Source organism: Monodelphis domestica, chromosome 7, assembly GCF_027887165.1.
Source record: "Monodelphis domestica isolate mMonDom1 chromosome 7, mMonDom1.pri, whole genome shotgun sequence".
Classification (NCBI taxonomy): domain Eukaryota; kingdom Metazoa; phylum Chordata; class Mammalia; order Didelphimorphia; family Didelphidae; genus Monodelphis; species Monodelphis domestica.
Genome location: NC_077233.1, coordinates 258,927,653 through 258,954,126, shown reverse-complemented (window position 1 = coordinate 258,954,126; position 26,474 = coordinate 258,927,653). Strand labels below are relative to the sequence as shown.

General features: G+C 41.5%; 1 protein-coding gene across 1 annotated transcript; it reads left to right on the top strand.

Moving 5' to 3' along the window:
- The first annotated feature begins 280 nt into the window (after positions 1 to 280).
- Positions 281 to 25,831, top strand: NANS (N-acetylneuraminate synthase). Its single transcript, XM_001364091.5, has 6 exons — positions 281 to 757; positions 4,931 to 5,146; positions 16,733 to 16,832; positions 17,911 to 18,065; positions 21,973 to 22,239; positions 25,272 to 25,831. The coding sequence occupies exons 1-6, from the start codon at positions 626 to 628 to the stop codon at positions 25,479 to 25,481; spliced, it is 1,080 nt and encodes a 359-aa protein (XP_001364128.1). The 5' UTR covers positions 281 to 625; the 3' UTR covers positions 25,482 to 25,831.
- The last annotated feature ends 643 nt before the right edge of the window (positions 25,832 to 26,474 follow it).

Below are 26,474 nucleotides of genomic sequence, written 5' to 3'. Positions count from 1 at the left end.
GAGAGGAAGGAAGACAATTTAGATCTTATAATTTATATGTTGAAAATTACAATTAAATGCAATTGGAGAAAAAAATATCCTTGAATTTAAAAAAAGTGGTTCTAAATGCATGATTTTATTTTTTGCCCTCCAGGCAGAGCAAGCTATTGAAACGTATCTCTAGAGTAAGGAGAGGTTACAGGATGTGCTGGGTGTAGAGAAAATCGATTTTTATGTAATCGGGCATTCTTTTTATTTACAGCATCACATGCATTCTATAATTCTGTTAACTCCAGCTCACAAGAACGCCCTGTGTCCGGGCTCAGAGTTGAATGTGGTACTTCACACCCTCAGGGAAGGGGCGGGGTGGAAGAACTACAAACCTACCCACAATCGAGACACTTTCCAGCCGGCTAAGCTCAGCACCACTTCCTGCTATTCCGCCCCTCCCCCATGCCGTCTTATTGGTTCCCCGGAGTCACGCGGGGGGCCAACTGGCTTAGAATTGGCTCCAAATCCGACACTGACGTGGCCTGTGCTTACCGTTTGGGGAAGGCTGGGACTGGCTGCTCTGCGGAACCTTAGAGGTTCTGGGGACCCATCTGTGGTGGGACTGTTCTGAGCTACGCTACCAGGGAGCTCCGAGATGCCGCTAGAGCTGGAGCTGTGCCCCGGTCGCTGGGTCGGGGGGAACCATCCCTGCTTCATCATCGCCGAGATCGGGCAGAATCACCAGGGCGATATAGAGGTGGCCAAGCGCATGATCCGGATGGCCAAGGTAGCGGACTGGAGCGGTACAGCCCAGAGCAATGAAAGGAAGAGGGTATGGGAGGAGGAGGGAAAGAGGCAGGATGTACCCGAGTGGTATTCATTTATACCCTTTGAAACAGTTCCGGAGCCCGTTACAGATGAGCTTGGGAGAAGAGTGATGAGAATGGGGTAGGAGAGGATGAGGGTTAATTTTTGGAAGGCTTCTTGGAGAAGGTGCGCTTGGGGAGGGTTGATTTAAACCGGAGGTTTTATTTTTTAACCCTTACCCTCCGTTTTAGACTTAATACTGTGTACCGGTTCCAAGGCAGAAGGGTAGTAAGGGCTATGCAGTGGGGGTTAAGTGACTTACAGGGTCACACATCAGCTAGGATGTATCTAAGGTCATATTTGAATCCCGGTTCTCAATCCACTGAGCTACCTAGCAGCCGCCAAACGGGGATTCTTAACCTGTGGTCAGTGAACTTTATTTTTTCTTTGAGGAAAATTTTTGAGAAATTAAAGTCTGGGTCCATTAACTTTTTTATTTTTTTGAGGGGGTGGAGAGGTTGGAAGCTGGGGTCTTTGAGAACTGTTATCACTTGTTGGTTTTTAATATTTTATAACTTTCCCCCCACAGAATTGACTTGTATTTTATGAATTTTAAGAACCTTATTCTGAGAAGTCCCTAGGCTTCATCAGACACACATGGAATCCCTGGATTAAAGAAAGTGAACTGTATAGATTAAAGAATGTGTGGTGGGAAGTACACAGGTTTACCCAAAGCGTTAGAGGAATGTTGTACTAACAGACAGGCTATCATAGGAAAGAGATCTGAAAGGGAGGACACCTGGGTCCTGGCACCTTACCTGGAGACACCTGAAACTTAATTGTGCTGGTGTTTTATTTTATTTTTATTAAAAAAAAACCCACCTTATATCTTGGAATTAATACTGAGCATTTATTCCAAGGTAGAAGACTGGTAGGAGCTAGGCAATGGAGGTTAAGTGACTTGTTCAGGGTCTGATGTCTGATGACAGGAAGTGTCTGAGATCAGATTTGAATCCAGGAACTTCTATATCTACTGCCCCTAGCCTTCCTGCTGTTCTCCACTTTTCTTGTTCTCTAGTTCTCTCTCCTTCCCCCACCCCCCATCTTAATTTGGGGCTTAAGTGGCATGCTCAGGGTCACACAGTCCATAGTTTACTTTCAGTAAAGTAGAGTAATTTGTATTTCACTGGAAGTCTGGGGGTGCCTAATGTGGAGGAATCGTGGTCTTTAGTTCACAGCTGAAACCACTACATCCAAAGCAGATATTTTGGGTTCTTCTTAATTGATAATCTGTGATTTACACCTAAAAAACTTCCCTGATAAGTATCTGCTTACCACACTTTTTATCCTCTAGTCCATAAGCATTATGCTAAGTTCTGGTAATACAAGCAAGTTTATTTATAAGCAAAAAGGAAGTTGGTGTCTGCCGTCAAATAGCTTATATTCTAATGGGGAAAGATATTCAAAAAGGAAACTTTTCCACAAACTCTCCTTAGGGTATCAATCTAAGACTCCTTTCTCTGGTTCTTTGAATATAGTGTAAATATGTAAAATGAATACATACAAATGCAAGATAGTTTGGAATTGGGGTGGGACTAGGGAAGGCTTATGCCCAAGATGTCGTTTATGTCACTTAAAGATTTTATTATTTAATTTTTAAGCATTTAAAATTTTCAAATACAAATGAAGCTTAAAATGAAGAACTTTATTTTTGTTTATTTTCAAATTTTTTCCATGGTTCCATGATTCATGTCTTCTCCCTCCCTGCTCCCGGAGTTGACAAGCAATTCAACTGGGTTATACATACATACATATATACATACATATATATATATATATGTATGTATAAAATCATTCGAACCCATTTCCATATTACTCATTTCTGTAAAAGAGTAATCCTTTAAAACCAAAACCCCAAATCACACATCCATATAAACAAATGAGAAATCACATGTTTTCTTCCAGATTTCTATTCTCACAGTTCTTTCTCTGGATGTGCATAGTGTTCTTTCTCAAAAGTCCCACAGAATTGTCTTGGGTCATTGCATTGCTCTTAGTAGCAAAGTCAGTTTCATTTGATTGTCCCACACTGTTATAGTTTCTTTGTACAATGTTCTCCTGTTTCTGCTCATTTTACTGCACATCAGTTCATGTAGGTATTTCTAGTTCTTATCGAAATCAAGCAGATCATCATTCCTTATAGCACAATGTATTCCATTACCACCATTTACTACAGTTTATTCAATACCGTAATAGTTTATTATGAGTTGTTGGTATCTATAATGGAGGCAGCTTAATTACAAAATGTGTGAGTGGGTTGGGAGAACTACACCCATTTGTTAAATGGGCCTATCATTATTTTGCAATCTTCCCAAATATAATGCTTATGCCTGACTATAAGAACTAATTTCTTTCTTGAATCTTGGAAGTGAGAAACAGATTTATCATACAAAGATTTTGGTGACTTTGGGCAAGTAATTTCATCTCTCTGGCTCAGTTGCCTGATTTGTTAAGGTAGGAGATCAAATGAATGAAAGAATGAATGGAAAAAACATTTTTCATATGATTTGAATCTTTATATATATTATTTTATTTTTTCCAATAACATATAATTACAGTTTTTAACATTCATTTTCCAAAATTTTAAGTGCCAAATTCTCTCTTCTCCCTCTTCCCTCTTTGAGATGGCAAGCAGCTTGATCTAGTTTCCACATGAATGACCATGCAAAACATAATTCTACATTGGTCATGTGTGGAAGAAGACTCGCATGAAACATACACACAAAATAAAGTGAAAAATTGTCTGCTTTGTTCTGCATTCAGACTCCTTCAATTCTTTCTCTGGAGTTGGATAGCATTTGAAAAAAACATTTAACAGGCATTTATTGTGTGCCCTGGGTTTAGAATAGAAATGCCAACACCATCCCTACTTTCACAGATCTCACACTCTAATTGGGTGGGGGAAATAACACGTGAGAATATGAGGCTACATCCTGAACCCCTTGGGCAGTCTGGTGAAACTGATGGGCCTCTTCTCAGAATAATGTTTTTAAATAATTGGAGGAAATGCTACATTTCAGTTAGAGAGTAGTAGAAATAAAGATGTAATTTTTTTTCCCATCTGAGTTTACAGATCCCTTTTTTCCTCCAAAATCTATCTGTGGACACCTTAGGAGTTTTGTGGAACTCAGGTTAAGAACCTCTGTTCTAACCCTGTTCTGTGAAGCAGCAACATGGATGTCAAAGCCCAGGAGTCCTTAATTTGCACTGGTAGGTTATTATGGCAGTACTTAGAGGTCTGCAGTAGGTACTAGTAGCAGGGCGGAGAGTCTGTTGGTCCACCATTTTTAGTAAGTAATGCCCAACTCATTCAAGTACTGTGAACTAACACCACCACCACCACCCCCCACACACACTGCCTCAATGGGGTTTGGGACGGGTAGATGTATGGTACGTGAAGGAAGCTAGAGAAGAGAAAGGAGAACCCTTGCTGGTAGCTCTTTCCTTCTAGCTACCCAATGAGTAATAATAACAAGACAGCCTTTATGTAGTGCTTTTAGGATAACAGAATATTTTACAAAAATGATCTTATTTGATCCTCCCAGTGTGTCTGTGAAGTAGATGCTCCCATTATCTTCTTTTTACAGAGAAGGAAAGTTAGATTCAGAGTTTCTGTGTCCAACAGGGTCATGCAGCTAGTAATGATTGCAGTCTTCTGATTCCTAGAGAAATGCCCTGTCTACTACTTCCAAATCCAGCTAGACCTGACTATACAGTATCAGTATCTGCCCTTAAACTTCCCACCTTTTCTACCTCAAATCCAATTTAAGCAATTCATGTTTTTTTGTTTGTTTTTTTTAAACCCTTACCTTCTGTCTTAGAATCAGTCCAAGGCAGAAGAGTTGTGTGGGCTAAGCAGTGGGGGTTAAATTACTTGCCTAGTGTCCAACCCAGGATCACACAGTTAGGATATGTCTGAGGCCATATTTGAACTCAGGACTTCCCATCACTAGGCCTGTTCTCAATCTGCTGAGCCACCCAGCTGCCCCCTATTTATGTTTTCAAATATATTTGTCTTAAGTTTTGAACTCCTCCTTGATTAGAGTATTGAGAGTTAGGGGTTCACTCAGCTGTTGTTTAATGTGCCTTTCAGGAGTGTGGAGCTGACTGTGCCAAATTTCAAAAGAGTGAGCTGGAGCACAAGTTTAACCGTCGAGCTTTGGAGCGACCCTACACTTCTAAACACTCTTGGGGGAAAACCTACGGAGACCACAAACGCCACCTTGAATTCAGCCATGACCAGTATAGGGAGTTACAGAAATATGCCAAGGAAATAGGGATTTTCTTCACAGCTTCTGGAATGGATGAGGTAAGCTCTTCATTCTTTCCTTATCCATCATTTTCATGGGATTCAGAAAGACAGCAAGAAATCCAATGTCTTTCCACTTTTATCTGGATCCCTAAATCTTTCCCCACTTTAATGGGGTTTTTTCCTGACTTGAACATGCCTCAAGAATAGGCCAGAGGTATATGTGGAGATAGCAGCTGGTGGTGGGAATGAAAAGTCTGTTGGGCCAGAACAAAGATCTCTTCTTTTGCTGTGTAGACACTGGACCCTGTCCAAAATGCACTCTGCTACCTGGAAGTAGGAGATGGACTAACTCTGGACTCTAGAAACCAATAAACCAGGCTATGAAGAATTAAGGCACTATGAGATGGATGACATCCAGAAGGGAGTAACATATAAGCCCATTTATATAGCAGTTTGCAGCCCTACAGTTGAAAGAATCCGTGGCGATTCAAACTATGACCACATCCTCTCCACGACAGACAGAGATTTGCCTCCTACAAGTTGTCTTTATTAATGCTAGAAGGGCCAGTTTGTTTGTTAATAGAGGAAACAATTTTTACTCTATAGTAAAAATTCTCATTCTACTATCTCTGTTTTCTTTATGGATCAAAAAAATGCATTTCTTCAATTGATGCAATTTTGCTTTTTTGCAGTATTTTAAAATTTCGGTCCTTTCTAGTGTTAATCTAACTAAACAACCTTTTCACCAACATCAGGGATTGTTCACTGAAAAGCCCATTTGCTATCCCCAACCTCCAGATATGTATATAATTTGACAGACTGGGCTTAGTAATTCTAAACACCTATTTTGGCTCTGAAAAAGGGATAGTCAACCTGTTTCTTTATTAGAGGAGGTGGGAGATCATAGGTATGGGAATATGGCATACATTGTCCAGTTATTTGGGGGGTTCAGTAGTGTGTGAGACTCTTTGTAATACCATTCCAGCTTTTCTTGGCACATTTAAAGGCATATCTACATCTGTATTTGCAAAGTATTAGGAAGCCAAAGGACATCAGCTATCTCCAGATTCTCAAACTAGCTAAATATGCTCTGGGTCACTTAGGGTACTTAGTAGCAAAACAGGAAAAAAAATAAAATCTGTTGTGGTACATGGAAAGATCATTGGCCCTGGAGTCAGAGGGCCTGAGTTCAGCTCCTGCTTTTATGACTTAGGTGACTTTGGACTAAGTTATTTTACTTCTGTTCTGGTTGTTCACTTGTTTTCAGTCCTCTCTGACTCTCTGTGATTCCATTTGGAGTTTTCTTGACAAAGATACTGGAGTGGTTGGCTGTTTCCTTCTCTAGCTCATTTGACAGATGAGGAAATTGAGAGTTAACTTGCTCAAGGTCACATAGCTAGTAAGTGTCTGAGGCTGGCTTTGAACTCAGGTCTTCCTGACCCCAGGCTTGGCACTCTATCCATTGTGCCAGCTAGCTGTTTTACTTCTAGGCTTCTATAAAATGAGAGGAATGAATTTATTACTTGCAATTAGGAAAAGAAAATATTTTTGAATAAAATGAAAGGATTGGACTTAAAAGGATCTCTAAAAACCCTTCAACTCTAAATCTGTAATCCTGTTATAGGTCAAAGGGAATAATCAGAATCCCTTTTTGTATTAATAATCAATGGCACACTTCTACTGATCCAGAAATCAAAATGGCAGCAGTGTCCTGGGAAGCCCTGGGACTGGTAGATTTTTTCAGGCCCAACCCCTTGTCAACCACTATGCATCCTTAAATGCCTATGGTGTGCTAGGCCCTGGGCTGAAAAGTAAAATACCCTATTCTCAGGGAGCTCAAAGTCTAGTGGGAGGCAAATAACTATGTACAATCAAATTATAGGTAGGACAAATGGGAACTAATCAGCAGAGAGAAGGTATAGAATTGAGATTGGGAAAGCCTTCCTTGAGAAAGTAGGATTTTAGTTGGGACTTGGAGGAAGCCAAGAGGCAGAGATGAGAAGGGAAAGCATTCCATCCTGGAGGGACAAGCCAGAGAAAATGCCTTGAGTCAAGAGATGGAGTGTCTTGTTTGAGGATCAGCCAGGAGGCCAGTGTCACTGAGGCTGGCTTTGAACTCAGGTCTTCCTGACCCCAGGCTTGGCACTCTATCCATTGTGCCAGCTAGCTGTTTTACTATGTGGTGGGGGTGAGTTGTAAGAAGACTAGAAAGGCTCCTGGGTAATAAAGGGCTAGGAAGTGTCTAAGACCAGATTTTGAACTCAAGTCTTTCTGAATCCAGACCTGGCACTATGCCACCTAGCTGTCCCAGTAGAGCATAGAGACTTAAATGGGAAGGAGAGTGCTTACTGAATGGAGACCAGGGAAGTGCTTATGCTTGTGATCAATTTGGTAGCTAGTAAGTATGAGAGAGCCCAGAAGTTCTTAAACTTTTTGGCCTCAGAATCCCACTTAAAATTTACTTAGGATTTCCTCTTCCTTGAACTTCCCTTTCCCCAGAGAAAGGGAAAGGGAGAGGGAGAGGGAGACGGAGATGGAGACTGGGGTTTAGCTTAATTCACTGTTTACACTGCACTTTATAACTATTCATGTTAGTCAGTTTGAAGTCGGAAAAGACATCCATAAAGAGTCTTTAGTGAAAGAATTAAGTCATGTTTGGTAGGTTGGGCACACTTCCGTCAATCCAGGGTGGTTCTGAGTTTGTGTCTACTTGGAGTATTTACCAAGCTTCTATTTCCTGTCCAGGCAACAAGCAATTAATTGTTGACTTTTCTTCTCCTTGCCCTTGCTGTCATATCCTGTTCCTTGGCTGCTTTTGCCAGTGTCTTCCTAAAGCTAAGAGTGCTGCATCATTTTGAGTCCAATAAAAAGTAATTAAAAAAATGTATATGCTTCATTTGGGGAATATGTAATTTTTTGGTGAATGTTTACGTTAACCAGAAATTCTCAAACTTTTTGGCCTCAGAATCCCTCTTACAATGTATTTAGGATTCTCACTTCCTCTCATACCCCAGGGAGAGAGACTAGAGAAGAGTTTGGGGTCCCCATGCATTGAATATTTTTTTGCATCATGGCCTCCAGCAGCAGCTTGGTAAAGCCTAGGGACCCTTTCCCAGAATAATGTTTTTAAATGCTTGCATTAAAATAATAAAGGATTACAAAGGAAATTAGTCTCTTGAATTATAATCTCATATCACCAACTGCCTTTTGGAAACTGCTCCCTGGATGTCTTGTAGGCATCTCAAACATGACAGGTCCAAAACTGAACCTCCATAGAGGTGACAGCTGAAGGTATGTGAGATGATGAAAATCCAAGGAAGAAAGAGTGTCTAGTGAACTACATGCACCTGTGCCTCACAGTATTTTCTCTAGTTCCCCTAGCCCTGAGGCAAACACAAAGGCCAAGGTTCATACCAGTTCTTTTTCAATTAAATACAGACCAGAAAACTATAAATAAATGCATGAATTTAAAACGTCATTCTGGGAAGGAGTTCCTCAACTCACTCTTTGTCTCTTCTCTCCCTCTCTCATCCCTCCCTCCCTTCCTTCCTTCCTTCCCTCTCCTACCTCTCTTTCTTTTCCTTTCCTTGCCTCCTCATCACCACCCACATCTTCAGCTGTCACCTCTGGAGATGATTCTCAGATCTATATATCTCCAGGCCCAGTCTCCTGAACTATTATCCCGTATCACCACTGCCACCTGGATTCCCTGTAGGCATCTCAAATGGAACAGGTCCAAAACGGAACTTATTATCATTTCCTAAAAGCCTTCTCTTCCTTATAACTTTCCTCTTTCTCTTGAGGGCACCATCATCTTTCTGTTCTCCCGAGTTTATAACCTCCAAGGTAACTGCAGCTCTTTCCTCCTTCAAATCTCATCAGATATCAGTCTCGTTGATTCTTCCTCCATGGTGTATCTTGGATTTTCCCCCTTTGCTCCTCTCCTACAGACTTCCACAATGGTTCAGACTTTGATCTCTTCTTGCCTGGATTCTGGCAATATTCCCCTAATTGCTCTACCTGCCTCGAGTCTCTCCCCTCTCTAATCTTCCTTCCCACAACTGCCAGAATATCATTCCTTTCTCACAGGTTGGACCTCATAATTCTGTTCAATTAACTCCAGTGGCTCCTTTTTCTCAACTTAAGGATAAGATACAGACTCTTTTGTGACCTTTAAAGCACCCAGCAGTCTGGCACATTACTTCTCTTCATCATATACTATATGTTCCAGCCAAACTGGTCTGCTTGCCATTCCTCAAATATAGCATGCCATCTTCCATTTCCATGCCTTCCCCCACCACCTCCAGTGCCAGGAATGTACTTCCCCCTCACCATAGAATCCCTAGTTTTCCCTAGTTTGAGCCAGCTGGATAGTGCGTGGCTAGAGCTGTGGGCCTGGAGTCAAGAAGAACTGAGTTCAAATCTAGCCCCAGACACATACCAGCTATGTGGCCCGGGACAAGTCACTTATCCTCTGATTGCCTCAGTTTCCTCATCTGGAAAAGGAAATGGCAAACCATTCCAGTATCCTTGTCAAGAAAACTTCAAATGGGATTGTGAAGAGTCAGACATGACTGAAAAAACTGGGAAAAAAATGCAGATAATAATAGCAGGGTTGTTGTGAGGATCAAATGAAGTAGTTGCAAAGTGCTTAAGAATAAGTGCTGTTTAAAAGTTATAATAATAATTATTAGTTTCCTTCAAATCTCAGCACAAGCAAAGACTGTTCAAAGGGGCAAGCCGTGGAACCATGGCTTGCCTTGGCATCAAAGAATTTGGGTGCAAAGCCAGAATCTACTATGTAATAACTGCTTTTTGGTATATACATATTTATAATATGTATATGAAGGTTCTATATGTACCCATTGTACTAGATTGCATTAGAATGTGTATTTTTGTACCTTTATATGTATGTGTTGCTTTGTATATGTATTACTGTGTACACACTTGTACTTGTTGCCTCATACACATATGTATATATGCTCATACCTACATGTTGCCTTCTTCCCCAGTAGAATATAAGCTCCTTGAGGATAGGGGCTGCTTTTGTTTTTGTCTTTGTATCCCCAGGGCTTAGCACAATGCCTAATAAATGCATGTTGACTGAATAAATTGACATTTTGGTTCTCCATAGAAAGATTGTTTCTACATTGTGTTCCTAAGCCAGAACTGTCCAGGGAGGTTCATAACATCCTCATTATTCCTTGCATAGTGATGGTATCAGCCTTCTGTTTCAAAGGAAACTGGAGAAGCCAGCTTCTAGGCTATGCTCAGGGCTTTTATAAACCCTCCTATTAGTTCTGGCCTTGTGGAATAGGGCTGCTGTGATCCTGAGGTATGGAACCCTTCTGCCCTTGTTCTCAGACCCCTGTGTCAGACAAGCTCCACTTTTCCCCCCTGCAAGTAAATAGAAAGGTGATCAGCAAAGGTTGTATGTGAGTGGTACTGTGGAAACATGACTGGCATTGGAGCATCTGAGAACAAAATTGGGGTCTGCTACATAATTACTGCTTTTTGTGAAATCTTGGGCAAGTTACTTCTCTCTGCTGGACCTAGGTTTGCTCATCTGTAAAAATGAGGAATTTGGGCTAGATGATCTCTGTTAGGGGTAAAATTTGGGGTTGAGACTGAATATAGTATATTAGTGGTCGCCAGGGATTTAAATTCAATCTCAATGAAATACTCAAGACAGTATGGGATTTTATGGTTGTTTATTTACAATAGAAGGAATAAATTAAGAAGAAGGTGAAATAGGGAAAGGGTAGAAGATCTGTTCCATCCTGGCCTAAGCCAGGGGGAGTTCAGAGGCCTCAGCCAAAGGGCTTTCTTAGAAGATTAAATCTAGTTCGGCTTCCACCCACGAGGCCTCCTCCAAGATGAGGGGCCTCCTTGGAGGATGGTGCCTTCAGAAGGTCAAGGAAAAGGAGAGTCAGCTTTATCACTCACCAAGTCCAATTCAGGGAAATCGCCTCACCTAGACTCATGCTCCTCCCAGTAAACTCCACCTCCAAAGTCTTAAGCACACCAAACGCTGCCAAAAGCTCCCAATGCCACTGACAGAGAGCGTTCACAGGAAGTGACGCGGAAATATATAGGCAGTTCTTTACATCACTTCCTGTGTCTCACATGTACCAGTGGTGGCTTAAGCTTGGCCCAGGGAGTCAGTCAGTTGTTTCTGATTTGTCACTTGCTAGTACATGTTGGTCATAGGCCATCCTCCCCAACAGTTAATCTTTAAGTGGGGGTGTTCCTGGTTGCTAGAATTCTAAAGACTAAGCAGGGTGGAGTAAATCTAAAATTCACATCTCTGAGATCCTTTTGAGCTCAAATCTATGTTGTTCCTTTAGAAGATGTTGTGCTTTAATTTCTCCTTCACCCGTATCCCCCTTTTTAGTTTAAATGTCTATGTATTCATTGTATAACTTTATTATAATATGAACTCTTTTTTTTTTTTAAACCCTTACCTTCCGTCTTGGAGTCAATACTGTATATTGGCTCCAAGGAAGAGGAGTGGTCAGAGCTAGGCAATGAGGGTTAAGTGACTTGCCCAGGGTCACACAGCTGGGAAGTGTCTGAGGTCAGATTTGAACCTACAACCTCTCATCTCTAGGCCTGGCTCTCAATCCACTGAGCCACCCAGCTGCCCCCCTCTTTTTTTTTTTTGAAGCCCTTTCTACCTTAGTAACAAATCTAAGACAGAAGGGCAGGGGCTGGGCAAACAGGTTAAGTGCCTTGCTCAGGGCCACATGACTAGGAGGTGTCTGAGGTCAGATTTGAACCCAGGACCTCTGGACATTAGACCTAGAGTTCCATCCACTCAACTATCTAGCTGCCCCTAGTGCGAACTCTTAAATCTAGGGGGCTGCATTATTTTTCCATCTTTGTATCTCTCAGGATCCCGATCACCCCACCCCCACTTCAAGGATTCGTTATTTCATCAATGCGGATAATCAGAATCTCTTTCACCAAAATAGATCCCAGTAGTGGTGCAGTGGAAGGAGCACTGGCTGTGGAGTCAGAGGACCTGGGTTCAAATGCTGCCTCACATTTGTTACCGTTGTGAGCTTGTGCAGATCACATCCATTCTCTAGGCCAACACTGGTGAAGGTTTTAGAGTTTGTGTGCCCAACTGCAACTTCAAGCTGCCTGTGAGCCCGTTGCCCCCCCCCCCCCCCCCCCAAAGGAAGTGCTGGCTTTGGGCAGCTGGACAGAGGGGCAGGGCATCCTCCAGTGTTGGGAAGGAGGAGAACAGAGCAGCTGCACTCCCCGTGCCAACCCAGCTCCTGTGCCAGTGCTGCGCCAAAGCTGCCTAGGTCTTTCTTTTCCTCATTTGTGAAAGGAGGTGGCTGGGCTAGATGGCCTTCAGGGGCTCTTCTAGCTTCCTCTTAGATCTTTGTAGACGGCCTTTGAGGGCTGTTTTTCAGTCATTTCAGTTGTAGCTGCCTCTTCAGGACCTCCTTTAGAGCTTGCTTGTCAAAGAATGGTTTGCCCTTTCCTTCTCCGCCTCATTTAATAGGTAGGAAACCGAGGCAGGTGGGGTTAAGTAACTTGCCCCCAGTCCTGTGACATGTCAGGGGCCGTATTTGGACTCAGGAAGATGAGTCTTCCCGACTGCAGGCCTGGATGGCCATTTACTGGTCACTTAGCGCTCCCCCCACAGCAGTTTAAGAAATCATCTTGTGGGCATCCTATTGAAGATTGCTTTCTCCTGACTTAGCTGCCATCCACGCATTGATTAAGTGTCTGTTGTATTGTAATGGGCAGCAACAAGAAAAACGGTCTGTCCCGAGGAGTTTACATTCTGCAAGTGGCAGAGGCAGGCCTAGCATTAGTTAGACTCGTTATGGAAAGCTTTTCCAACTTGGCTGGGCAGTTTTCTAGGGCACCTTATCTGAGAGCCGTGCTTTGTTCTAACAAGAGTTTTCGATTTCTTTTTACTAGTTTGAATTTGCCATTGAGCTTTGTCACCCTGGGACCCTGCTTTCTCACCTGTCCATTCATTTTCCAATCAGACTGCCTCCTTGTGCCTTAGCTTGGGGTGACATAATCATGCACATAGAAACAGCCAGATTGTTCAGGCCTGGGCCTTTCTAGTTAGTTCTGATCGGTGACGCGTCCTTGGTTCTAGAAGCTGCCTTTGGTGTCATTCTTCTAAAAGCCCACAAGATGGGGATGCTTCTCCATTAGAACTACAAATAACATCTATAAATTAGATTCCGTTCAAAAGAAGAAATTAGGTCTTTCCTTCCCCTGAAATCAGGTTGATTAGAGACAGAGAGAAACAGGAGAGAGGGAGATGGGGAGGGAGGTAGGGAGGGAGAGAGGGAGAGGTGGGGGGAGAGAAGGAGGGAGAGAGGGAGAGGTGGGGGGAGAGAAGGAGGGAGGGAGGGAGGGAGGGAGAGAGAGAGAGAGAGAGAGAGAGAGAGAGAGAGAGAGAGAGAGAGAGAGAGAGAAAGGGAGAGGGAGGGAGGGAGTGGGAGAGAGAGAAAGAGAGAGAGAAAGAGAGAAAGGGAGAGGGAGGGAGGGAGTGGGAGAGACAGAGAGAGAGTGAGAGAGAGAAAGAGAAAGGGAGAGGGAGGGAGGGAGGGAGTGGGAGAGAGAGAGAGAAAGAGAGAGAGAAAGGGGGAGGGAGGGAGGGAGTGGGAGAGACAGAGAGAGAGTGAGAGAGAGAGAAAGAGAAAGGGAGAGGGAGGGAGGGAGGGAGTGGGAGAGACAGAGAGAGAGAGAGAAAGAGAGAAAGGGAGAGGGAAGGAGGGAGTGGGAGAGAGAGAAAGAGAGAGAGAAAGAGAGAAAGGGAGAGGGAGGGAGGGAGGGAGTGGGAGAGACAGAGAGAGAGAAAGAGAGAGAGAGAAAGGGGGAGGGAGGGAGTGGGAGAGAGAGAGAGAGAGAGAGAGAAAGGGAGAGGGAGGGAGGGAGTGGGAGAGACAGAGAGAGAAAGAGAGAGAGAGAAAGGGAGAGGGAGGGAGGGAGGGAGGGAGTGGGAGTGGGAGAGAGAGAGAGAGAGAGAGAGAGAGAGAGAGAGAGAGAGAGAGAGAGAGAGAGAGAGAGAAAGAGAGAAAGGAAGAGGGAGGGAGGGAGTGGGAGAGGGAGGGAGGGAGGGAGTGGGGGAGAGACAGAGAGAGAGAGAGAGAGAGAGAGAGAGAGAGAGAGAGAGAGAGAGAGAGAGAGAGAGAGAGAGAGAGAGAGAGAGAGAGAGAGAGAGAGAGAGAGAGAGAGAATGAGAATATTCTTGCCTTTCTTCCATAATTCAATTTAATTCAATTAAACACCCATTATGTTCAGTTCAAAAGGCATTTTTTCCCAAGCATCTCCTCTATGTGTAAGAACTAGTCATGAGGAGGGAATGTGCACATTAGCTAAGAGGGAGGATTACTAGAGACAATTATTCTCCAAACCAGAGCAGCAAAGACCTAACAAGCATTCCAGAGGGGTTCAGTGGAATCCAGCTGAGGGACAGTTGTATTCACTGGGTGATTCTGGAGTGTGTTAATTGCCCTTTTTTCGGGTGTAGTGGGGGGGGGGTAGCCAGGGGAAGTCTGGACCAGTAACCTCATTGGTTCTCTCCAGATCAGGAAACTTTCTTCAAGAGCAGATGAACAACTTGGTTTCCAGTTTTTAGTCTTAGAGAATTGGAAAGGTTAAGTTACTTGGTTTGGGGGGGGTGGGGGGGACTTGAATTATCCAGGCTTTACATTAGGCTCTATCCATTACATCATGTTGCCTTTTTTTCCCTAACCCTTCTGTCTTAGAATCAATACCAAGTATTGGTTCCAAGGCTGAAGAGCAATAAGGGTTAGGCTATGGGGGTTAAGTGACTTGCCCACGGTCACACAACTAGGTCTGAACCTTGATTTGAACCCAGGACTTCCCATCTCTAAGCTTGGTAGTCTATTCACTGAGCCACCTAGCTGCCCATTGTGCAACTTTTAAACTGCAGAATGGTAAGGCAATTGGGCAGTGAGGTAGTGGGCAGTGGATAGAGATCCAGGATTAGAGTCAAGAAAACCTGAATTTGAAGTCCGACTTTCAGACATTTGCTAGCTGTGTGAATCTGGGCAAGTCATTTAATCCTATTTGCCTCCGATTCCTCAACTGTAAAATGATTGGAGAAGGAAAAGGCAAGCAACGCCACTCTCATTGCCAAGAAAGCCAACATGGGGTCACCAAGAGTTGGATAGGACTGAAACCACTGAGCAGGAACAACAAAGGCAGCGGCTTCTCTGGATTTCCAAGCCTTCTAGCCCTGTCCATGGACCGCGCCTGCCACGGGTTGGCTGTCTGATCCTAGACAGCCTGTTTAATCTCTCGGTGATCTCGGCTACTCCCTGGCACTGTGCATTTCAGATGGGGTGATCTGCATGGGCAGACATTTCTCACTTAGAGTTCCTTTTACCAATAAGCTTAGGGTTTGGTTTTTTGTCACCTTGAAGGCTATAGCTAAAATATTTCAAGTCTGAATTGACTTTCGAAATCTGTATCGTGGTGGATTAGTTCAGCAGCCTTTTAGTTCAGAATTTAGATGCAAATAGGCTTTCCTACTTCTGATCTTTAAAAAAATTACTTGTGTTCACATTGAGACAGAGCCGCTAATTGATTAGCAGTGGATTAGAGGGACAGGCCTGGAGTCATGAAGCTCTGAGTTCAAATGTGGCTTTGGATACTTACTAGCTGTGTGACCCTAGGCAAGTCATTTAACCCTTTTTTATTTAACTCAACTAAAAAATGAGCAAAGTAAAAGCACCTAGCTACCTACTTCTCTGGACTTTTGTGAGGGTCAAGTGAGATAATATTTGTAAAATGCTTGGCACAGCATTGGGCATATAGTAGTCATTTAATGCTTGTTTACTTCCTAAGTACTTACTTTACTTAATATAGCATGGCGACATATTATAGTCATCAAAAGTAGTTGAGTTTTAAAAGTCTGTTTTTTTAAAGGTCAGTCGTTTATACTGTTGCTTCGAATGCTAAGATTTGAAGGAATTTTAAGTCCTCGAGCCCTGGGGCTCTTAACCTCTCTGTCACGGAACCCTTTGGCAATCTGGTGAATTATGGACCCCTGAGAAACACGCTTTTTTAAGTGCATAAAATAACTACATAGAATTACAAATAAAGTTATGGATATCGTTGCCAAAACAGTTTTTTAAGGACCGAGTTACTGGTTAAGTCGCTCTGATCTAGGCCAAGCAGCTTGTTTTGACAGCTGCCTCTTCTCATCAGGGTTGGCCAAGATGGCATGTGTGATTTGAGTACTGCAAGTTACTGGCCCATTAGCCAGAGTATGGGCAGTCTTGTGTAAAAACGGAGTTGTTTTCACTGTTGCCAAGGTTTGAAGTTTGGCCCTCGGAAAGTTAGTTCCTCTGCCAGGCGGTACTGCTGTGGTCATTCTGTTATGCTAAGTGGTCCTATATATAAGGAGGCCTTATTAATAGCTGCTTAGTCAATTAAGGAATGCTTGTTTGGTGAATCATGAAACTAGAAGTGATTCTTGACATCTTGTGTTTTGAAGTTTTCCTTGAGATCTGAAAGAAAATGGTGGACTTGAAGACTTCCTTAGAAAGGGGATTTGTGGGGCGTTTTGGTGCCAGAGCATTGCAAGTGAGGCTCAGCAAGAGACACGGTGAACAGCTCTTTTCTGTTTTGCAGATGGCGGTTGAGTTTCTGGATGAATTAAATGTTCCATTTTTCAAAGTTGGATCTGGAGACACTAACAACTTTCCATATCTGGAAAAGACAGCGAAAAAAGGTGAGTGTTTCTATTTAATTTGCTCTTCTGATTTCCTCCCAGGGACTTTGCCTCTTCAGTGGTAGAAAACACGAAGGCGAACTCTAGAGACCTCCTCTTAATCAGTTAAAGCGTTTCTACCCTTCAGGTTTGGTAGAGGCGGCTGGGAATTAGGGGGTCAAGGGCTATGGTAGGAAGTGCTGAATCTGGACTTCAGAGAGACCTATTTCAGAATCATACCTCCATTATTTATTAGCTCCATGATCATGGGCACATCACTTATTTCTCTAAGGCTTTGTTTCCTAATCTGAAAAATGGGAATAATGGAGATAGCCTAAAATAACTAATAGCAAAAGCTCTGGTGGCTGGGATTTAAGAGGACTTGGATTCAAATTCCACTTCTGCCATTCACTAGGTATGCAGCTTTGGCTAAGTCCTGTGACTTCCTGGAGCCTCAGTTTCCTTATGTATAAAATGAGGATTTGCATTATTGATTGTTTCTAAGTTCCCTTCTCCCTCCAGAGTGAAGATCGAATGAGATAACCAAACATTTAACTATAAACTTTGCTTGTTTGTTAATTTAAAGGAAGGGAACTGGGGGTAAGGTTTATTTTTTCTTTAAAAACAAAGCCTACTAAAAGCCATTTCACTTTGGGATAATTTTCAGATTTTAAATAAGGGATGATGCAAAATAGTGGACAAGAGGGCCAGCCTGGGAGTCGGGAAGCCCTGAGGTTAAGTACGAACTCTTGAAACATGGTGACTTTGAGATCATGGAGGTTCCCTGTGCTTTAGACAACACTTCAGACTAGTTGGTCATCTGTGCAAGTTGAGGGAGTTTCCACACAAGAAATTTCTCACATCAGTGAAATCATAGATCTATTATTTCTTCACCTCTCTAATGCCTCCCTATGAAGGGAAGGTGTTGACCATTTTTTTTTACCATGGAATTTCTCTGCCACATAAATTTAATCAGTTTTGATTAAAAAATCATAATAAAATGTAGGGGAAATCCATGTTCCTACTGACAAAATAGGATTGGTTGACACAAGTAATGAAACTGGAGAAGAATGACCATTTTGATAATTCTGCTGATCAGGTCGTCCGATGGTTATTTCCAGTGGTATGCAGTCCATGGACACGATGAGGCAAGTCTACAACATTGTGAAACCCATAAACCCAAACTTCTGCATTCTGCAGTGCACCAGTGCCTATCCTCTGCTCCCTGAAGATGTCAATCTTCGAGTGATTACAGTGAGTAGTTTGATCCTTGTTAGCCTATCCTACCCACTCCAGCAAGCACAGGATTCTGTGTACATAAAATGCTAATTCCCTATTTGTGTCTAATGTGGTCTTACACCTTCCAAGGTGGGCACGACAAGTTTATCACTTGAAAATAAAATGGATGTAACAAGATGTATTGTTGCAAAGGTAAATTATAAATTTAATCTTAGTGAAGTAAAATGATTTTGCTATTGATTTCCATGATCAGATTGAATACAGGGATTACTATTGACTGTTTCTGTAGTTTGTTTGTTTTTTTAAATCTAGTCCTGAATATAAATCACAGTTTAAAAAGATTTGCTCTGTTCTTATTTCTTATCAGTTATGTTTCTATTGGTAAAATAACTGAAGTCTTGAAAAGAACTTGAGTTCTTAATATAAATTAATCTATAACTTAATATAAGTTAAAGTCATTATCTTAAGCTAGGGAAAGTCTCTCATTTTTATTAATCTTTTGTTTTTATATTGCCTTTATTCCCAAATATCCCTCTCCCTGTTTCTTTTCAGATGCTTCTCTGAATTCACATTCATCACTTGTTATGGTACAATAATAATCCATTACATCCGGGTGTCATGATTTGCTTAACCATTCCTTAGGTGATAAGTATCCGATTTGTTTCCAATTCTTTCTGCTACTAACATTTGTGTTATGATTATTTAGGTATCTCTGGGCTATTGCTCTCTCTCTTTGGCCTCCTTGGTATCCATGCCTAGCAATGGAATCTCTGAGTCAAAGTTCATGAAGGTTATAGGAACTGGAAACGTTTCTTTTTAAACAAATCTATAGGATCCACCAGCCATTCCTATATAGTTTATCTGCGGGTGGTGAGCTGAGAAGGAGAATGGAGGCTAGAGGAATATGGATGTGAGATAGATAAGGCAGTCAGAGGAAGAGACCACAAGTTAAAACACCTGGGGAGATGTGAGCTCCGTAATTACCTCTCTAGAAAGAGAAAGCAAGTGGAGACATTATAAGAATGAGAAAGAAGAGCACCTGCGTGGAGCTAAGAACTCCGGCACATCCCCATGGGCCAGGTGGACAAGAGGTTAATGGGAGATGTGCGGGGCTGCTGTGCTGCGTAAGTCAGTCAGACATGAGGAAGCCATTACAGGCCATGGCAAGATGAAGAGGTGCAAGGAGAAGAGCAAGGGCTGTGAGAGCAAGAGGTGGAAGAGACCGCTAGCACATGTCCCCAGCCTTTACTGGGGACCCTAGGAATGTCAAGTGGGAGGTGATCAATGAATACGTGACATGATAGGGGTTTTTACATTGGTAGCATTGACAATGATGGAATCCAAGAGCAGGAGATTAATCCAACCTGCGCTTTGTAAATGAATGTCGTCCCAGCCAGGACACTGTGGCCGTCAACGCCCAGCCCAGGAATCTGCTAGTCCTTTGGACTGTCCCTTTCCATACAATGAACATTAAGTGACCTGACCATGAGTCTTGGTATATGAATACAGGATACAAGACCAGTACACCAATCCTACTTCCAAGATGCTAAGATGCCTGGTAGGCTACAAAAGTATTGCTAAAGACCATTAACTGTTAAGACAAGGATTCCCAATAGTTTAGCTGAGAACAGAATCCACCATAGTTGAATCAAAGTTGGCAGTCTCCTACCCACAGCCTCTCCCTTAACTTTAGGGCAGAAATGTTTGGAGGACCAGACACTGGCTAATAGGTAGTCAAAATAAAATCTTTTCTACCCTGTGGTCTACAGGTTGCAGGAGATCAGGCCTATAGTTCCAGGCATTTCAGATTTCTAGATGAATGAGCCTTGGTCCAAGGCTACTGGCATGCCCAAAGTCTTCTTCAGCTTGTTCGTAGCAGTTTCCTCTTTAAAATCTGCTCACGTCTTTCCCTTCCTTAGCATTCCCACTGTTCAGGATTCTGTATTGCAATAGTCCTCCCACCTTGCATATCGTCCTATATGCTTCTGCCACTGAAGGATCTTCCTAGAGCGAAGAGTACCCTGATGGGAGAGATTATAGAATTTGGAGTCAGTCCAAGTTCCTGGTTCCGCCATTTTGTGACCTTATACAAACAATTCAGCTTCCTTAGGCCTCTATTTCCTTCGGATGAGGGATTTGAACATAGATTGCAAGTCCTTTTCCAATTCTAAATTAGACAAGCGTCCCTTGCCTCTCCTACTTTCTCTAGTAGTAATAGGACTTGGAGATTTATGAAGGCTCATCATCTTCATGGAGCTTGTAGTCTGCAGGGGTTATAAAGGAGAGTGGAGGAGAGAGAACAAAGAACTAGAAGTGAAATTATAACTACAAATGTTAAAAGAATAATACGCTTTAGAGTCAGTCCTAGGTCCATGGTCTGACTGAAAATGCTAGCTGTGTGACCTCCAATCCCCAGCAGGTAAGTTATCAAACTACAGGAATGAAAAGTTTTCAAAAGAAGAAAGGGACGCTATAATAGGCTACATGAAGATAGGCTTTGAATCACTAATCAGACAAGATAAATGCAAATTAAAAACTACTCAGAGATGTGACTTCAGGCCTTGCAGATTGTCAGATGACCAAGGATTGGAATAGCCAAAGTTGGGGGGCTGTGAAAGGACAGGTACCTGGATGTGTCCTCAGTATCACGTCACAAAAAGTAACTATACCCTTCGACTGAGCTATTCCATTATTGGGTTCGTGCCAATGTCAAAGTCAGAATAAAAGACCAATATATAAATATATTCATAGCAGAACTCTATGAAAACAGAACTGGAAACTAACATGGTTGTTCATGCATTTTATTTTTATTTTCTTTAACCCTTACCTTCCGTCTTGGAATCAATAACATGTATTAGTTCCAAGGCAGAAGAATGGTAAGGACTAGACAATGGGGGTTAAGTGACTTGCCCAGGGTCACACAACTAGGAAGTGTCTGAGGCCAGCTTTGAACCCAGAACTTCTCATCTCCGGGCCTGGCTCTCAATCCACTGAGCCACCCGGTTGCCCCCTGCTCATGCATTTTAAAAAATGGATAAATGAACATAATGGAATATTATTGTGCAGTAAGAAATGCTGAATATGAGGAATTCAGGCAAACTTGGGATAATTTATTTGAAATGAGGCAAAACCAGCTAAGCAAACTGGGCCACGACAAGGTACACAGTGATGACAGCAATGTAAAGGAAAAAGTTGCTAAAAGGAAGTTGAACTCTCGAGTTACTGAAAAAACAGTAAGAAGTCAGGCAAACAGACAATAAGAAAACAGCCTTCTCAAAGCTGAGAAATAGGATAATACTGGGGAGCAGAGTGATGAGGATATTAAATGCAATTGTTGTATCAGACATTTGTTTAGTTAGTTCTTTTGCTTTGTCATAGAGGATGTTTCAAACAGGAGAGGAGAGGGTTGAAATTACTGAAGACAAAAGGCATCGATAAAATGTTTTTGTTCCAAAAGTAGTTTTGGACTAAATTATGAAGTCTCAATTACTGGATTAATTCTTATGAGGATAATTTATATATGCATAGCCAGGAATATGATAAATTGTTAACACCTGGCTGTCCAGAAAAGAAAAAAAAAACACAACTCACCAATTTTAATCTGCATTTACATTTTCTCTATCACTTGACGTCTAGATAATAAAGCAATAAATCCAGCCCTGATTTCCATAGCATTTGCCAGTTTCTGAATACATGTAAGTTCTCACTCTAAATTTTTAATACTTGACTTTCCGGAGCTGCTCCAGCACACTCGTTTAGAGAACACTTCCTGGTAGCAGTTCAGGTCAATTAAACACAGCCCCTTTATGAATGATTATACCTTTGGAGTTTCAGTATCATTCTTAAGGGTTTGTACACTAGGAACACTCTAAGTCATTTCTCCACAACATCTCTTCTCTCCCATTTTTTCTTTGTGTTAAAGGAATATCAGAAAGAATTCCCAGACGTCCCTATAGGATATTCTGGGCATGAAACGGGCATCTCCATCTCAGTGGCTGCAGTTGCTCTAGGGGCCAAGGTATTAGAACGTCACGTGACTCTGGATAAAACTTGGAAAGGGAGTGACCATCAGGCATCTCTGGAGCCGAATGAATTAGCACAGTTGGTGAAAGAAGTCCGCCTCATAGAAAAAGCCTTGGGATCGCCAGTGAAACGACTTTTGCCATGCGAGGTGCCCTGCAACGATAAGGTGAGTTTTTTTTATTGTTTTACTGTGTTTAAGCAAAAGCCAGCTAAAACTGCTTGTTCTGTGATTAGGACACAGATGAGGAAACAGAATTCCTTTCATTGAAATTTGAAAAAACCCAGTATAGGGAAGAGAATTGTATTTGGCATCAGCAAAAGGGCCTTTTAGTAATAGAATCATCAGATGGTAACTCTTTTTGGTAGGGTCTGGAGTAGAAAACTTCTAAAATTTCTTGTTACTCTTAAGAATAATATTCCTTTAAATCTTGAATATGATTTAGAAATGATTTAGAAACTTACACATTTCAATAAGATCTTAGTATCTAGGCCTGATGATGCGAGTAACAGGTCCGATAATGGAACAAATAGTTAAGAGTTGTAAATAGCTTGTTTATTGGTCTCCTGCTCCCCAGGCAGCCCCTACCTGGTCATGCTTGCTCTTCCTGTTCTGAGGTCCTCCCTTTGGGCCTGGGACTGTAAGTGCCATTCTGTCCTTTCTGTATCTTTTTAAAAATGCTTTTTGTTAACTAAAGAAATGACAAAGTCACGACAGTATACTAGCAGAAAGAAGTATAGCCTAGCTCTCCACTTCCATCAATACCGAGAAAACATACCCAACAGAGTCCTAGTCAGGAAATCCAAAAAAATCATAGTTATTTTTTAGGCCGAGTCAGCGCGAGGGGACAATATAGCCACAGACAGCTGGGGACGTGATCTGGCCAGAGGCATATCATGTGTGGAGCATCATAGTACCTAGGGACTGAGCATGAAGACTGGGAACCCTGGTGGCTCTCTTACCTACTACATAATTCCAGGTTGGACTTGACAGGGAAGAGGGTAGATCTGTAGTTTGGTTGCTCTAAGTAGACTAATAGTGACTACGTACAGCAGTAGTTCATTGAAACTCCCAACTGGGACAAGCCAACAAGCTCAAACCTGGGTCAGGATCTGGCAGACCTTAGGCCAGACTTCCCTACTCATGTTGCTTTTGGATCACTGAAAAACCTTTCAGCACCCCTCTATCTCCAGGTCTCAAGAGGACAAAAGCTCAGACTAGACATTCCCCCAGAGATGCTCACAACCCAGCCCTAACACAGCCCACAGCCATGAAACTGACTGGAAGAACAAGCAAACAAAAAGACTCCGATTATAAAGAGCCATTATTAAAGTGATAGGGAAGCTCAGGACCCAAACCCAGAAAAAGGGAGTGACAAACATTTATAACCATTGTTTTAAGGAAAAATACACGTTAGGCACAAATTCAACCAGAATTCTAGAAAGAGTTAAGAGGTTTTGTTTGTTTTTTTTTTTTTAACTACAAAATGATTTTAAAAACCAAATGGGAACAAGAGGTACAGAGCCTTATCCAAGAAGATAAATCTCTCAATTAGAATTGACTAAAAAGAAACTGTAACTTTGTGAGACATCAAAGAATATTAAAAATGAAGTCAAAAGACTAAAAAACTTAGAAGAAAATGGGTGGTATCCCATAGTAAAAACAATTGACCTAGAAAATAATTCAGGGAGAAGTTGAATGATCAATTGGACTACCTAAAAACCAAGACTAAACAAGAGCTTAGATCTCATCTTTAAAGAAATAAAACTTCCCAGATCTCTTGGAATCAAAAGGCAAAGTAGAAATTGAAAGTACCTACCACTTACTTCCTGAAATAAACCCCAAGATAAAAAGTACCCAGAAATATTACAGCCCAAATTTGGAACTCCCACATAAAAGAAAAATTACTGTAAGCAACCAGAAAGAATTCAGGTTCTGAGAAGCCATGGTCAGAATCACAAGATGACCACTATTTACATATATCTAATGAATATTATTGCAAACATTTTAAATAGAATATTAGCAAAGAGATGACAGTAATATATCAAAAAGATTCTGGATGCCATGTCCAGGCCAAACTTATATTAGAAATTCAGGCCTGGTTCAATGTAAGGAGAACTATCAACATAACCATAGCAATAACGAAAACAACAAAAAATCATATGGCTATATCAACAGAATCAGAAAAAGCTTTTAACAAGATTCAACATCTATTCCTGTTAAAAAGACAAGAAAGCATAGGAGTAAATGGAGCGCTCTGTAAAATAACTAATATCTAACTAAAACCAATAATTAGCATTATCTAGGATGGGGATAATCCAGAGGCTTTCCCAGTAAGATGAAGGGGTGTCTTTCATCACCATGCTATTTAATATGGTGTTAGAAATGCCAGTTACAGCAATAAGACAAGATAAAGAAATTGAAGGAATTAGCATAGGCAAAAAAGGAACAAAATTATCACTTTTGCATATCATATGATGATTTACTTAGAGAACACTAGAGAGTCAACTAAAAAAACTAATTGAAGCACTTAGCAGCTTTATGCAGGATATAAAATAAATCCATACAAATCATCAAACTTTTTTTATGAATAGAATTCAACAGGAAAGGTAATACTTGCAGTTAGTATAAAATACTGGGGAGTTTATCTTCCAAGACAGACATGGGAACTAGATGCATCCAGTTACAAAAACACTCTTTACACAAAGACAGATTGAAATAATTGGAGAAATATTACTTTTTCCTGGTAATTTACTTATTCAATGTCAAATCAAACTACCAAAGAATTACTTTATAAAGCTAGAAAAAAAAATAATAGAATTCATCTGGAAGAACAAAAGATCAAGAATATCAAGGGAATCAAGGGGGACAATATGCAAATGAGACGAATCTAGCCATACCAAATCTCAATCACCATATACAGAGCTGGTGGACACAGAATACATATGGAGGTGTAATTTTTTGTTTGAAATTGATCAAGTGAAATTTCCTTTGCTTGACTATCCATGTTTGTAAAGAATTTTGTTTTTCTTGGCTTTTCAATGGGTAGGGTAGAGTGGCGGGAGAGAACTTGGAACTTAAGATAAAATTGAATTTTAAAAACAGACAACCAAGAAAACAATCTATCTTTGTCCTTTTGAAAGGACATATATATCTATTTGTGTATATTAAGATACTCACCTGTTTTCTTTTGTCTGCAGCTGGGTAAATCAGTGGTAGCCAAAGTGCGAATTCCTGAAGGTACCATTTTGACAATGGATATGCTCACAGTGAAGGTGGGTGAACCAAAAGGATATCCCCCAGAAGGCATTGCTAATCTCATTGGCCAGAAAGTCAAAGTGAACATTGAAGAGGATGATACCATCACAGAAGAAGCAATAGAACACTTGTCAAAAAAAATAAAATCTTAAAAGAAAAATGACATTCATTGAGCTCTCACTTCCCTGTCTCCATTTTGGATGACAGATTAGAATAATCAGTACTCAAAGAAGGAATGGAAGGTTGGAGGAAGTGGACAACATAAGCTCTCAATGAGTAATTGTCACATGAATAAAAAATTACCTTCACAGACTATTTTCCTATGATTTCATCGCTATACCTTTCTAAATCAAACTACCCTTCTCTGGCTACCTCTCCCCTATAATATGTTGCCTGAATGTAAACTTCATGAGGGAAGGGATTCTCTTCATTTTTGTATGTCTAGAGTTTATCACAGTGTTCAACACATGGTAAGCACTTAATAAATGATTTTTCATTCACATTCTCTAGCCCCATAAGACATCATTCTTGCTTTTCTTGCCTCCTACAAATTTATTTCCTTTTATACCACTAGCTCTGTATTCCTCTCTTGTTTTTCTCCAATTAGAGCCCCATTGTTCTTTTTTATATGCGAATTGTAAGGGTTTAAAAAATTAAGGTTGGACTAAATATATGAGAATGTGGTCGCTGAAATTAATATATCTCAAGTCAAAATGACTTTATAGCAATTATTTATAAAATAGGGAAAGGGTAAGGTAGAGAGATGAGGGAGAGGATAGAGAAGGTATCTATCCTATCATACTACATAATCACTCCGGCCTGGTTCAAACCAGGCAGGACTTGTTAACCCTCCACAAGAGGACCATAAGTTGGAGGTTCTGGTGGTGAATAAAGCAGGGGTTACAGCCACAAGACAGGGGGACCTCTCCAGAAGCTAATCCTTCCAGGAGCCAGGAAAGGAGTCAGCTTTTTTACTCTTCCACTTGGTAGTCCAAAGAGAAGATCCAAGAGCAGTCTTACTAGAAGCAGTCCAAGGTCCCAAGATGGAGCTCCTCCAAGGACAAGTTCGAAGGAGAAAGACCTTGTCACAGGAAGTTGCAACTACTTTTAAAGACCCTTCTTTGCATCACTTAATATGGACCAAT